Source organism: Rhinoraja longicauda, chromosome 1 (genome assembly GCF_053455715.1).
Source record: "Rhinoraja longicauda isolate Sanriku21f chromosome 1, sRhiLon1.1, whole genome shotgun sequence".
Lineage (NCBI taxonomy): Eukaryota > Metazoa > Chordata > Chondrichthyes > Rajiformes > Arhynchobatidae > Rhinoraja > Rhinoraja longicauda.
Window position 1 is genome coordinate 125,701,496 of NC_135953.1, and position 12,224 is coordinate 125,713,719.

At 40.6% G+C, this 12,224-nt stretch overlaps 1 protein-coding gene across 1 annotated transcript in view; it reads left to right on the forward strand.

The window, feature by feature from the left end:
• Positions 1 to 12,224, forward strand: part of smad1 (SMAD family member 1) — a 64,262-nt gene that overhangs the window by 18,677 nt on the left and 33,361 nt on the right. Inside the window, exon 2 of the mRNA XM_078406172.1 lies at positions 1,527 to 2,162. Coding sequence (XP_078262298.1) covers positions 1,760 to 2,162 — 403 coding nt within the window. The 5' untranslated portion in view covers positions 1,527 to 1,759. The remainder of the gene's footprint in view (positions 1 to 1,526; positions 2,163 to 12,224) is intronic.

The window sequence follows — 12,224 nt, forward strand, 5'->3', positions numbered from 1 at the left end:
CTAAGAGCTAAATCTAACTCTTTCTTGAACACATCCAGTGAATTGGCCTCCCCTGCCTTCTGTGGCAGAGAATTCCACTGATTCACAACTATGGGTGAAAAAGTTTTTCCTCATCTCAGTCCTAAATGGCCTCCCCCTTATTCTTAAACTGCGACCCTTGGTTCTGGACTCCCCCAACATCGGGAATATTTTTCCTGAATTTACCCTTCCAATCCTCTAAAAATTTTATATGCTTCTATAAGATTGACTCTCTTCGCTGCCATTCTACCAATGGAGATGGATGCATGGTCCCTCTGCGTTCCATTCTTGAAGTCAACAGTTAGTTCCTTGGTCTTACTAACATCGAGAACAAGATTGTTCTGGCACCCCTTAACCAGATTAAAGTAGTGCATGCCTAAGTTTCCAGTTTAGTCTGGAAATATTTCTTTGCATTCTCAGTGGCCCTCTGCAGGTTGTGCCTGGATTACTTGCATAACTCTGGATTTCCTAACTTGAATGCCACCTATCTGGTCCAAAATGTGGATAACTTGCTTCATCAAAGGCTTCTAGTTGGCGAATGGACTGATGATCTTTGTAGAAATACACTTCTCCACATATTTCCTTATAGTCGGTAACAACAGCAGCATATTTGTTCCAAGTCAATTGGTGAGTCGAAGGTAGACACAAACTGCTGGACTGTCAGCAGGACAGGCAACATCTCTGGAGAGAAGGAATGGATGATGCTTCGGGTTGAGACACTTCTTCATACTTTTTGTCCCTTTCTCCTAGTGTTTTGTACAATTTGCAAATAGTTTGTTTAGGCAGTTTTGAAGTTTGGACCTCGTGCAATTGGTATTAATTTTGTCTTGACAATTAGTCCACTAAAAAATACTCAAAGTGAGCTTTTACAAACATTTTAGAAGCAGTGTATAAGTAGTGCGACAGAATGAAAATGCATTAAATCATTGTGGATCAATATTTTGCTCAGCCATGAGCAAAAAGTTGCATTTCTTTGGTTGAAGGGCCCATATCACATAATTCTTAGTTTTGACTAATTGGAGAGAGCAAAAATACTTCTGGAATCTGTCCTTGCATTTCTGTGAAATTTTAACATTTTATCTGGAAGATTTGAAATTGTGGAACATTTCTTGGCGTCAAAAATAATGAGAGGATAATATGCAGGTACTCGTTTTGGGTCTGAGTATCTAAAATATTTTGCATCAGAACAGCCATGTTGATGTAAAAAAAAATTCAATGTTGGGCTAAACTAACTTTGAAATGGGACAATTATGTTCATAATTGATGAAACAAGTACAGTTTGTTCATACAAAGCAAAATGCAACTCAAATTTAATTAATGAACGTAGAGTCCCATTTGTTTTTTGCTGTAGTACCATCCTCGGCAAAAATATATGCATTATAAATGCCTGTCCTTATCATGGTGGAGGACATCATTTTAGAAATATGCTTGATGTTTTCAAGCTAAAATGTATATATATATAAAAACAAACACATTTTCAGTCTAACTTTTTGCTTTTGTTTTCATAGATCTGGAGGAAAATTATCTGAACACATTCCAAACCAATTTGTGATTCTCTTTACCTGTGGATTTTTATAAACTTGACTGCGGAGTCAATTCTGCTGAAGTACAAACAGAGTTTCATATCTCGAGACTGGTTTGACGCTTCAACGGTATTCCTTTTTAGAACCACTTCTTCGGAACTACTTTTAATCTCTTGAAACCATAGCATTCCTGCAATTGGTTTCAAAAACTTTTTGAAATGACGACAATGGCAAGCTTGTTCTCGTTCACCAGCCCAGCTGTGAAACGACTACTGGGCTGGAAGCAAGGAGATGAGGAGGAAAAGTGGGCTGAGAAAGCAGTTGATGCATTAGTGAAAAAGCTCAAGAAGAAAAAAGGAGCCATGGAAGAATTGGAGAAGGCATTAAGCAGTCCAGGTCAACCTAGTAATTGTGTCACTATTCCTCGGTCTCTAGATGGTCGTCTTCAGGTATCACATCGAAAGGGCCTACCACATGTTATTTATTGTCGTGTATGGCGATGGCCGGATCTTCAAAGTCATCATGAACTGAAGGCACTAGAGTGTTGTGAATTTCCATTTGGCTCAAAGCAGAAGGATGTCTGCATTAATCCATATCACTATAAACGAGTAGAAAGTCCTGGTAGGTGGCTTAGAAAATATATACTTTGACCGTGTTAACTTCTTGACAGTTTATGATAAAGATGAAATATGTATTGCCAGATTGTTTTTTTCTAGCTTTAGCAGTTGTTTTTAACAAGACTTTTATTCTTCATATTGTATGGTTTAAGAACAGATGTCAAGCTCAACAACAGTGTATTAGTATCTTCACTGCAATCACCACTGTGGTTCCAAAAGGCAGCTCAACAACCATTTTATCAAGGTTAATTAGGGAATGCTGCCCTTGTAATATCCAGATCCTTTTATTGAATAAAAATAGCACGATGATAATTCGCAGACAAAACTGCCACAATGATTAAAATTGACCTTTTGCATGACAATGCCTAATATATACACTTATTATATTAATGGTGTCTCCTTTGTACATTATGAGGGGGAGTTTCTAAATTTTGGTAGAAATTCTCTGGAAGCCATGGACTGAAAGCAGAAGTAACTTTTACAGCGTATTGTCACTAATGTTGAGAAGAATATGCAGGAGAGCATCCATATGCTGCTTAGATGCCAGTTTTGTAAAATAAGGTTAAGCAAGCCACAATGCTGCTTTCAATGACAAATTAGTCCTGTTTTAATATTTGGAATCCTTTCATTTCTTGAAAATGTGCATTAATTGCTAAGACAGCCTTATTTTGGTTGGAATATACTTAATTCTATAGTTGCCATAAAAAAAAAGCTTCCGTGAGAAGGTAGTGCCCCATGTGAACTAAGTTGTTGTAGTTATTTATAATGAGATGTCCCAGTTCTGATGATACGATATTTTAACCAGAGCTTACTAGAAAAAAAAATTCATTGACTGGTTAGCACGCAACAAAAGCTTTTCACTGTACCTCAGTACACATGACGATAAACAAACTAAAATATACATGTACTTTAGCTATGAGCAGCTTTCTGCACCTGATTAATAGTTCTTGGGTTTAGTTTAATTTAGATTGGATTTATAATTGAACATTTCCTCATGTCTATCCAATGAGTGAACATTTGATAGAAAATTGGTTTTAATCGAAGCAAGCAGAGGGTGATAGTGCAAGGTTGCTTTTTGTACTGGAAGCGTGTGACAAGTGGTGTGACGGTTTGTTGCTGGGCCTATTGCTGTTTGTCATGTATGTACATCGATAATTTGGTTGTGAACGTACAAGGCATGATTTGCAAGTTTTCAGATAACACGAAAGTGGGTGGTATTATAGATCGTTTATAGATGGGAGCATTTAATAGGAACCTGGGAGGTAATATTCTTACACAGTGGTGGGTATATGGAACAAGTTGCCGGATGAGATAGTTAAGGTAGGTACTATCATAACGTTTAAGAGACATTTGGACAGTACATTGGATGGGATGGGTTTGGAGGGTTATGGGCCAGACGTGGGCAGGTGGGACCAGTGTAGATTGGGCATGTTGGTCGGCGTGGGCAAGTTGGGCCGATGGGCCTGTTTCCCGCTATAGGCATCTATTTGAGAGTCTTCAGTCTGTTTTAGTATCTTATTTTCAGTAACCAGTAGTACACAATTTGAAAACAAAATCGAAACAATGGATGGGAGCAGCCTTATTAAAAGGGTCATCAAATTGTGAGAACGGTATTGATTGGTTGAGTTTAACTGGTTATGGTGAGTTGGTGGTGGTTAACATCGAACATCTGAGAATGTTTTCTAGATTTTAGTCATGGATTTCTGGATTTCTCCTAAGCATTATGTGCTGGCAAAGTGAGTGCAAGAGTAAGCAACAATGCGTCTAAAGTGCAGGGAGGAGGCTACATGGCGAAAACTAAAGTGTAATGGGGAAAATAAATCCCAGATAATTTGCTGTGAAATATAATGCAAGGAGGCTGCACAGTTCAATGAGACTGTTGTAGGACTACATACCTGATGATGTAACAAGTGATTGCAAGTCAATGCTAGGCTGTGCCTGGTGACTAAAGTCTGTATTATTATCTCGGGAATATTCCAGGTTGCAGATGTTATTCAAACATTGGCCAACCATCTCACATCAACCTGGTAACAGACTTCAGCAGAAGCCATGAACTTCAATTACTTAATCCAACTATAAAATAAAAAGGGCACAACGACTCAAAGCATTTTGTCAGTTGCAGAATATTTTTGACATCAGTTGACCCCTAGGTACTTTAGGAAAATTACCCCTATTCCAAGCACTAACAAACCTCAAATCTTTCCAACCCTTGTACAATAAAATCCAAACAACCTAAGTGATGCTATGTCATTTTATGAAATTTGTTGAAAAGTTGGGTGATTCAGGGACTTTATCCCACAGAGAGCACGACATGCCCTTTGTTACCTATGTCATATGAACCTTTTTATGTGACAGTCAAAACCATGCCCTTGTGTAAAATCTGGAACCTTGTACAGGTGTTCCCTGAATCCAATATCTATTAAGCTTTCATTGAAGCTATTGCCAGCATCTCTGGCAAAGGACTCTGGTTTAACTTTCACATGTTTGACCATGTAGACTGGGTATAAGGTTGCCATAACGGTGCCCGATCAACCCTTATTATTTCTCCACACTAACATGCTGCATGTGATTACCAGCGAGTTTTCAAATACAAGCGAGTGCTTGCCATTAATCTTTTAAATGATGAATTCTGGAAGATCACTTCTGCTATGAAGCAAGGATGCAACCTGTCCTTTCTTCTCGCCTATGCACAGACACTTGAAACCCACCTCCAAATTATGTACTGTTTCTTTGAGATGTGTCTGACAGTGCTTCAGGAATCAGTTCTACATCTTGACTGCATGCAAACATGTACGCGTTTCCACATCCATGGCATTATTGCATCCTGTCTCAACTCATTTAAACTATGGCATTGTTGAGTTAACTGACTGGGTGTCAGTCAATTATCTCCAATGTGCATGCTAACCTGCAATGGCTCAAATTTAAAATGTTCATTCTTCTCCTGCGCCTCCAACTCTGGAACCGTCCCCCAATTGTGTAAATCCGTCAAAATAAAAGGACTTCCCAGTTTTTTTGTTGATGATTTTAATCATTCCACTACCAGCTATGAATTGAGACTTGCGCTCCAGGCTTGGGATTTCGGCCTGTATGCCATCTTCCTTCTCCGACATGCTGCTTTAAGTCTACTTTAACCAACATCTGTTTTCTTCAATATTTGTTTAATGAGAAATTTAATTTTGATAATGTGTCGTTAAAGTAGCTTGGGACATTTGCTATCTTGACAGCAAAATTAAAGTTGTTATTAAGGGTTGGTTTCAGCCCAGAGGGAAGTATACTACAGTTTCCCCTCAAAATTGTTATCTTATGTTTGGTAGAAGTGGTATCATTTTAACATTCACAGATTGCACAATACTAGTCTGAAGTAAATGCTAAACTAAATGATAGATTTGAAAAAGTATTTACCATCTTGATTGCACCAGTCAAGGAACTTGGTCATTTATATCCAATTTATTTTGCAGAATCTTTCTGAGCATGTGAACTTATTGATTTGCATACAAATGTGTGAGAATTAAGTGTCCTGTGATATATCTTGAGGATCTGAAAAGCATTCTAGAAATTCATCTTGCTGAATCAGCATATTTGTTGAAAAAGTATTTGAGGCCCCTCCCATTTTGCCTTTTCCGACCTCCTATCCAGAATTAGTATCTGAATCGCAAACCTTCATGACCGCGCCCCCAGTGGGACTAATGAGATCTTCGGATCATCGGTTTGCTCCCTCCCTCTGGAAGATATAAAATTATTTGGATTTAATCCCTAATTTCCTAAATTCCATGTTCAGGAGAATTTCAAGCAACTGCACCAGTGTTCAGATTATTAATGCTTGTGAAATGAGAATGGCCAGAAAATGAGGAATATTGAAAGATAGAATGGCTGCTAAATCCTGAGCCAGAGATTGGCAGGTAGTTATTAATTTTTGAAAAAACCCTTTTACGTAGTAGTGACCCTTTAAACGATATCTCTGTGTGCTTTCTTTGGGTAAAACTCTTTGTCCCAAGTCGATTGGATGTACTACCTCCTTAAAAAAAAGTGTAATATCTTGTAGTGTTTCTCCCAATTGGAAAACATTTCTTAAAGTTAACCAATGAATGAGTGGTTGTTCAATAGATATTAAATAGTACTTCAAAATTCTGTAGCCCCCCAATTCTTGAAAATGGAAGAAAGAATATTTCTAAAAATGGGTGCATTTTTCAGTGTGATTGAGCTGTGCTGAAATAGAAATATTGTCTCTATATCCCCTTGTCCATCATCCCATTTTTTCTCTCTATTCTCCATAAAACATGATAACCCATTCCCTTCTACCCATCATTCTAGATATCCTGCCCACCCTGAAAGCATGTTCAAAATTTGGATCTTTCTGTTTACTAGATGTATCTCTGTGTCTATTGTAACCAGTGGTCTATTAAACGTCAGTAAGAAACTACCACCTTTAACCACTGCGTTTCCAAACGTGAGCATTCTCCTACTCTGCTGTGGTAGTAATACGAGCAAAAAGATAGTAAAAACATAGAGCTGTCAGTGGAACTATTTAATCTGGAAAAGAAAGGCCAAATGAGAAACGATATCCCAAATGGAATTTTTCTAAAAATGCAGAAGGAAGGCAGCAACTGGGTAGGGCCCAAAATATTCCAACAGATATCAGCACATGACTTAGTATATGAAAGATTTTAACTTCAATGTGTTTGAATGATGTGCAGAATGGAACTAATTATGCCAGAATTAAATACTATTGTGATGTGAAGTGCCATGAGTTGAGCAGGGTATCATGGCTCATTTCAACAAATAGAAAATAACCTGGCATCTAGGAATATGATATTTCCAAAAGACAATGCTGAGAAGAGGTGGTCATAGAAACATAGAAAATAGGTGCCGGAGTAGGCTATTCAGCCCTTCGAGCCAGCACCTCCATTCAATATGATCATAGCTGATCATCCAAAATTAGTACCCTGTTCTGGATATTTCCCCCATATCCGTTGATTCCTGACCTAAGAGCTAAATCTAATGCTCTTGAACACATCCAGTGAATTGGTCTCCCCTGCCTTCTGTGGCAGAGACTTCCACCGATTTACAACTCTGGGTGAAAAGGTTTTTCCGTATCTCAGTCCTAAATGGCCTACCCCTTATTCTTAAACTGTGACCCCTGGTTCTGGACTTCCCCCAACATCGGGAACATTTTCCCTGCATCTACCCTGTCCAATCTAAGAATTTTATATGTTTCTATAAGATCCCCTCTCATACATCTAAATTCCAGTGAATACAAGCCCAGTTGACCCATTCTTTCATCATACATCAGTCCTGCCATCCCGGGAAATAACCTGGTGAACCTATGTTACACTCCCGCAATAGCAATTATCTCCTTCCTCAAATTAGGAGACCAAAATTGCACACAATACTCTAGGTGTACTCACCAGGGCCCTGTACAACTGCAGTAGGACCTCCTTGCTCCTAAACTCAAATCCCCTCACAATGAAGGCCAACATGCCATTGGCTTTCTTTACTGCCTGCTGTACTGCACGCTTACATTCAGTGTAGGAAAGAACTGCAGATGCTGATTTAAATTGATAGTAGACACAATATGCTGGGGTAACTCAGCGGGACAGGCAGCCCTAATGGTGGCGCTGCCCTAGCAGCTGCGGCCTACCTGCAGTCAGTTTGTCTTTTGTGGTTTTTGTTGTTTTTTGTCTTGATTGTAGCTTGATTGTAGTGTGTAGATGTGATGTAGTGTTTTTTGTGGTTGTGCACTATGTGTGGGGGGGGGGGGGGGGGTGGAAACTAAAATTATCTCTTCCGAACGGAGATGCAACCTTTTTTCTGCGCCGTGTCTCCGTTCCCGCTGCGGCCTATCATCGGCCAAACACCTGGAGCTGGCGGCCTCCACCTGGGACCACCTGGGCTCTGGTTCGCAGAGCCGCGGACCGGACTTACCATCTGCGGAACTGGCTGCCTTCGGAGGCTGTGGTGGCGCTGCGGGAGCGGCTGCGACTCCCCTTCGGAGGCTCCGGGGGCTTCGACCGCGGGCCGCGTGGATATCGGAAGCTCGCAGCCCCCTGGGTGGGGGCCGACATCGGGAGCTCCGGCAGCGGCAGCGTCTTCGCCCGCCCCGGATCGCGGGGCTTGGGTCGGCCCGCTGCGGACCTTTCACCGTCCGGCGCGGCCTGGAACGTGGCAACTTCAACAGCCTGACTGTGGGAGAAGATGGCAGGGGAAGAGAAAAGACATTCTGGCCTTCCATCACAGTGAGGAGGTGACTGGAGGAGACTCACTGTGATGGATGTTTCTTTTTTTTTGTTTGGTTTGTGATTGTGTGAAATTGCTTATTTTTATTGCTCTATTGCTGGACTGTGGGTGACCTTTCATTTCACTGCACATCTTGTATGTGTATGTGACAAATAATCTTGACTTCGTTCCAGACCCGAAACGTCACCCATTCTTCTCCAGAGATGCTGCCTGTCCCACTGAGTTACTCCAGCATTTTGTGCTTACATTCAGTGATTGATGTACAAGCACACCCAAGTCTCATTGCACCTCGCCTTCTAATCTGACACCATTCAGATAATCTGCCTTCCTGTTCTAGCCACCAAAGGGGATAACCTCACATTTATCCACATACTGCATCTGCCATGCTTCTGCCCACTCACCCAACCTATCCAAGTCACCCTACAGCCTCATAGCATCCTCCTCGCAGTTCACACTACCACCCAGCTTTGTTTCATCCACAAACTTAGAGATGTTACATTTAATTCCCTCGTCTAAATCATTAGTATATATTGTAAACAACTGGGGTCCCAGCACCGAGCCTTGCGGCATCCCACTAGTCGCTGCCTGCCATTCTGAAAAGGACCCATTAATTCCTACTCTTTGCTTCCTGCCTGCCAACCAGTCCTCTGTCCATGTCAATACCCTACCCCAATACCATGTGCTCTAATGGTGCATACCACTCCAACAAGCGTTTTCTGCCCTTGGCTATTTCGCAGTTCTACAGCATCCAAGCTAATGATTCTCCTTGCTATTGCATTAATCTCCTCTTTAACCAGTAATGCTACCCCACCTCCTTCCTTTGTGTCCATCCTTCCTGAATATTGAATACCCCTGCATGTTTAGCTCCCTGCCTTGGTCACTCTGGAGCCATGCGAGTAGGTATTCACCTTGACCTGGATTTGCTAAAGTCCCAACCAGTACTCCAGAATTAGAAGATTAATCAGATGCAGAATTGAATATGTGCTTTTGTCAGGTTTAGAATGGAGGATAAATTCAAAGAAATGGTGGAACTAAAGAGTGAAATTGCTCAGTAATATTTCTGCTGATGAGGGAAAGATATTGTAAATGCAAGTTGAACATATTGCTAATATCAATATAAAAGTAATCAAATTAAATGTGAAAGATTGAAAAGTATATATACGTCCTGCATAAAGTAAGAAGGGAAAAGGTGGGCTGGTAAAGTAAATGAAAATGTGGAAGCAATTTGCCATCCTCCAGATCATTAATATAAATAGTTGACAGTCAAGAACTGATCCCTTGGGTACTGTACTAGCTAGTTACATCCTTCTTCCGAACTGGGGAAAAAAAACATTTATCTCCAATCTATCTTTGAAAGTTAGTTTTAATCTATGCTAACACACTTCCACTAATTCCACAAGTTATTAATTTATACACCAGCCTCTTGTATGGCAACATCAAATGCCTTTTGGAAATTAAATATACTACAATGGAAAGTTCCCTTCTATTGAGTTTCTCAGTTACATCCTCAAAGAACGAGATTAAGTTTGTCAAACATAATTTATCTTTCATAAAACCATGTTGACAGTTTTATTATATTAAGCTTTCCTAAATGATTTGTTATATCCTCTTTGATTATTGACTCAGGCGTTTGCCAACAATAATTTTGAGCTAACTGGACTACATTTACCTGCCTTTTCTCTTGAATGAGGGATTCATGTTTATTGTTTTCCAATCCTCTGGTTAAATATTTTCAAAACTCACTAAATTTCAGGAAAGTACCAATGTGTTCACTATCTCTACAGCCAATTTCTTAAACCTTTGAGTGCAGACTTGTTGGAGGATGAAATCGGGTCAAAGAAGTTCATGTTTGAAGCTGCTTCTGTGTTAATGCAAGGCTGCCAGATAGGCTTGGTAGGTCAGGCTGTACCTATGGGGGAAAGAAAAAAAACTGAGCCAAATTATAAATGGGTGACTTCAAGCAGAATTGTTCCATTGTGATTATAACAGAGGAAACTAAAGTTGGAGAATTTAATGTTGAGTCTGGAATGCTGCTGCTTATCCAGGCAGCCTTTTGTGAGGCTCTAAATTGTTCACATCAGTTACTTCAACTCACAATCTGGACTGAAAGCAAGTCATCCTTGATCATGAGGGACAATCTGAGGAAGAAGAGGATAATGGTACTAGTGGATCAGAAATAATCCAACATGGAGATCACATTTTTAAATAGTGTAGAAATTGTGACTTGCAAGTACAATCCTTACCAGACCTGATTCTGTTTTGTGTAACTTACATGATTGGTTATCAATTGACAAACTTAGAATTTGCTGTTTCCAAAAAATTAACTAATAAACAGTTAGGCTCCATGACTTCAGACGGGAAAGATTCAATTTTACTAGCTTTCTTTGCGACATTGGGGAAATAACCAAATTGAACCATACTAACTCTAGAGCTAGATACAATCGGGTAAGGATGAGGGAGGGCCTGTCCAGTTATAACTGAGATAGAACATTTCTTACTTTGATTTAAAAATCCTTGGAATTATCTACTCCATGGTGGTTCTGTCCATAACACTAGTTAATTGGTACAGTTTTGGCTGTTGAAATCAAGAATGTTGAATATGATGGTGGACAGAGTTCTGTCAAGCCTCCACTCAACCTCTGACTTCCTAAAAAGTACAATCTAAGTCTATCCTACTTCTCCCTGTAACTGAAACTCTCTCATCCTGGCAGCATTCTGGTAAACCACCCCTCCATCCTACTTAAAGACTCCACATCTTTCCTGTAATGGGGCAATCCAAACTGTACTCATTACTTCAAATACAAACTAACCAAACTCCAATAGGGCTGCATCATGACTTCATGACTTATATTCAATGCTCCTAGCAATGAAGGCAAGCATACAATATGCCACTGTAACCGCCCTATCTACTTGTGCTGCCACCTTCAGTGAGCTATAAACTTGGACTCCAAGGTCTGTGCACATCAATGCTGTTAAGGGTCTTGCCATTAACTATATATTCTCTTACATTCATACTCCCAAACTGCAACACCTCACATTTGCTCAGATTAAACTCCATCTGCCATTTCTGCAGCTGGTCTATCCCCTGCTGTATCTCCTGACATCATTCCTCATTCCTCCAATTTGACGACATTAAAAAAATCATCCGCGCATTCATTTCCTCCCGCCTAGACTACTGCAACTCCCTATACACTGGGATCAGCCAATCATCCCTGTCCCGCCTGCAATTGGTCCAAAACGCCGCAGCGAGACTCCTGACGGGTACCTGTAAAAGGGACCACATCACCCTGATTCTGGCCCCTCTCCACTGGCTTACAGTACAGAATCAACTTCAAGCTCCTATTCACATACAAAGCCCTAAACGGGCTTGCCTCCCCATATCAAAAATCTTCTAACCCACCACTCTATCTCCAGGTCCCTCAGGTCGGCCGACTTGGGGCTACTGACTATCCCGCGGTCTAGGCTTAAGCTCGGGGGTGACTTCACTTTTGCGGTTGCAGCTCCTAGACTGGAACAGCATCCCTCTCCCCATCAGAACTGCCCCCTTCATTGACTCCTTTAAGTCCAGGCTCAAAACCTATTTCTATTCCCTAGCGTTTGAGGCCCTCTGAGGCGGCGCTGTGAACTGTTTATGTATGTGCTGTTATGTTTGTGTGCCATTGTATGTTCGTTCTTAGTACCTGAACTGATGTACAGCACTTTGGTCAACGTGGGTTGTTTTTAAATGTGCTATACAAATAAAATTGACTTGACTTGAATTGACTTGACTCATTGTCTGCAACTTCAATTTTGGTGTCGTCAGTAAACTTGCTCACCAACCCATCTGTATTTA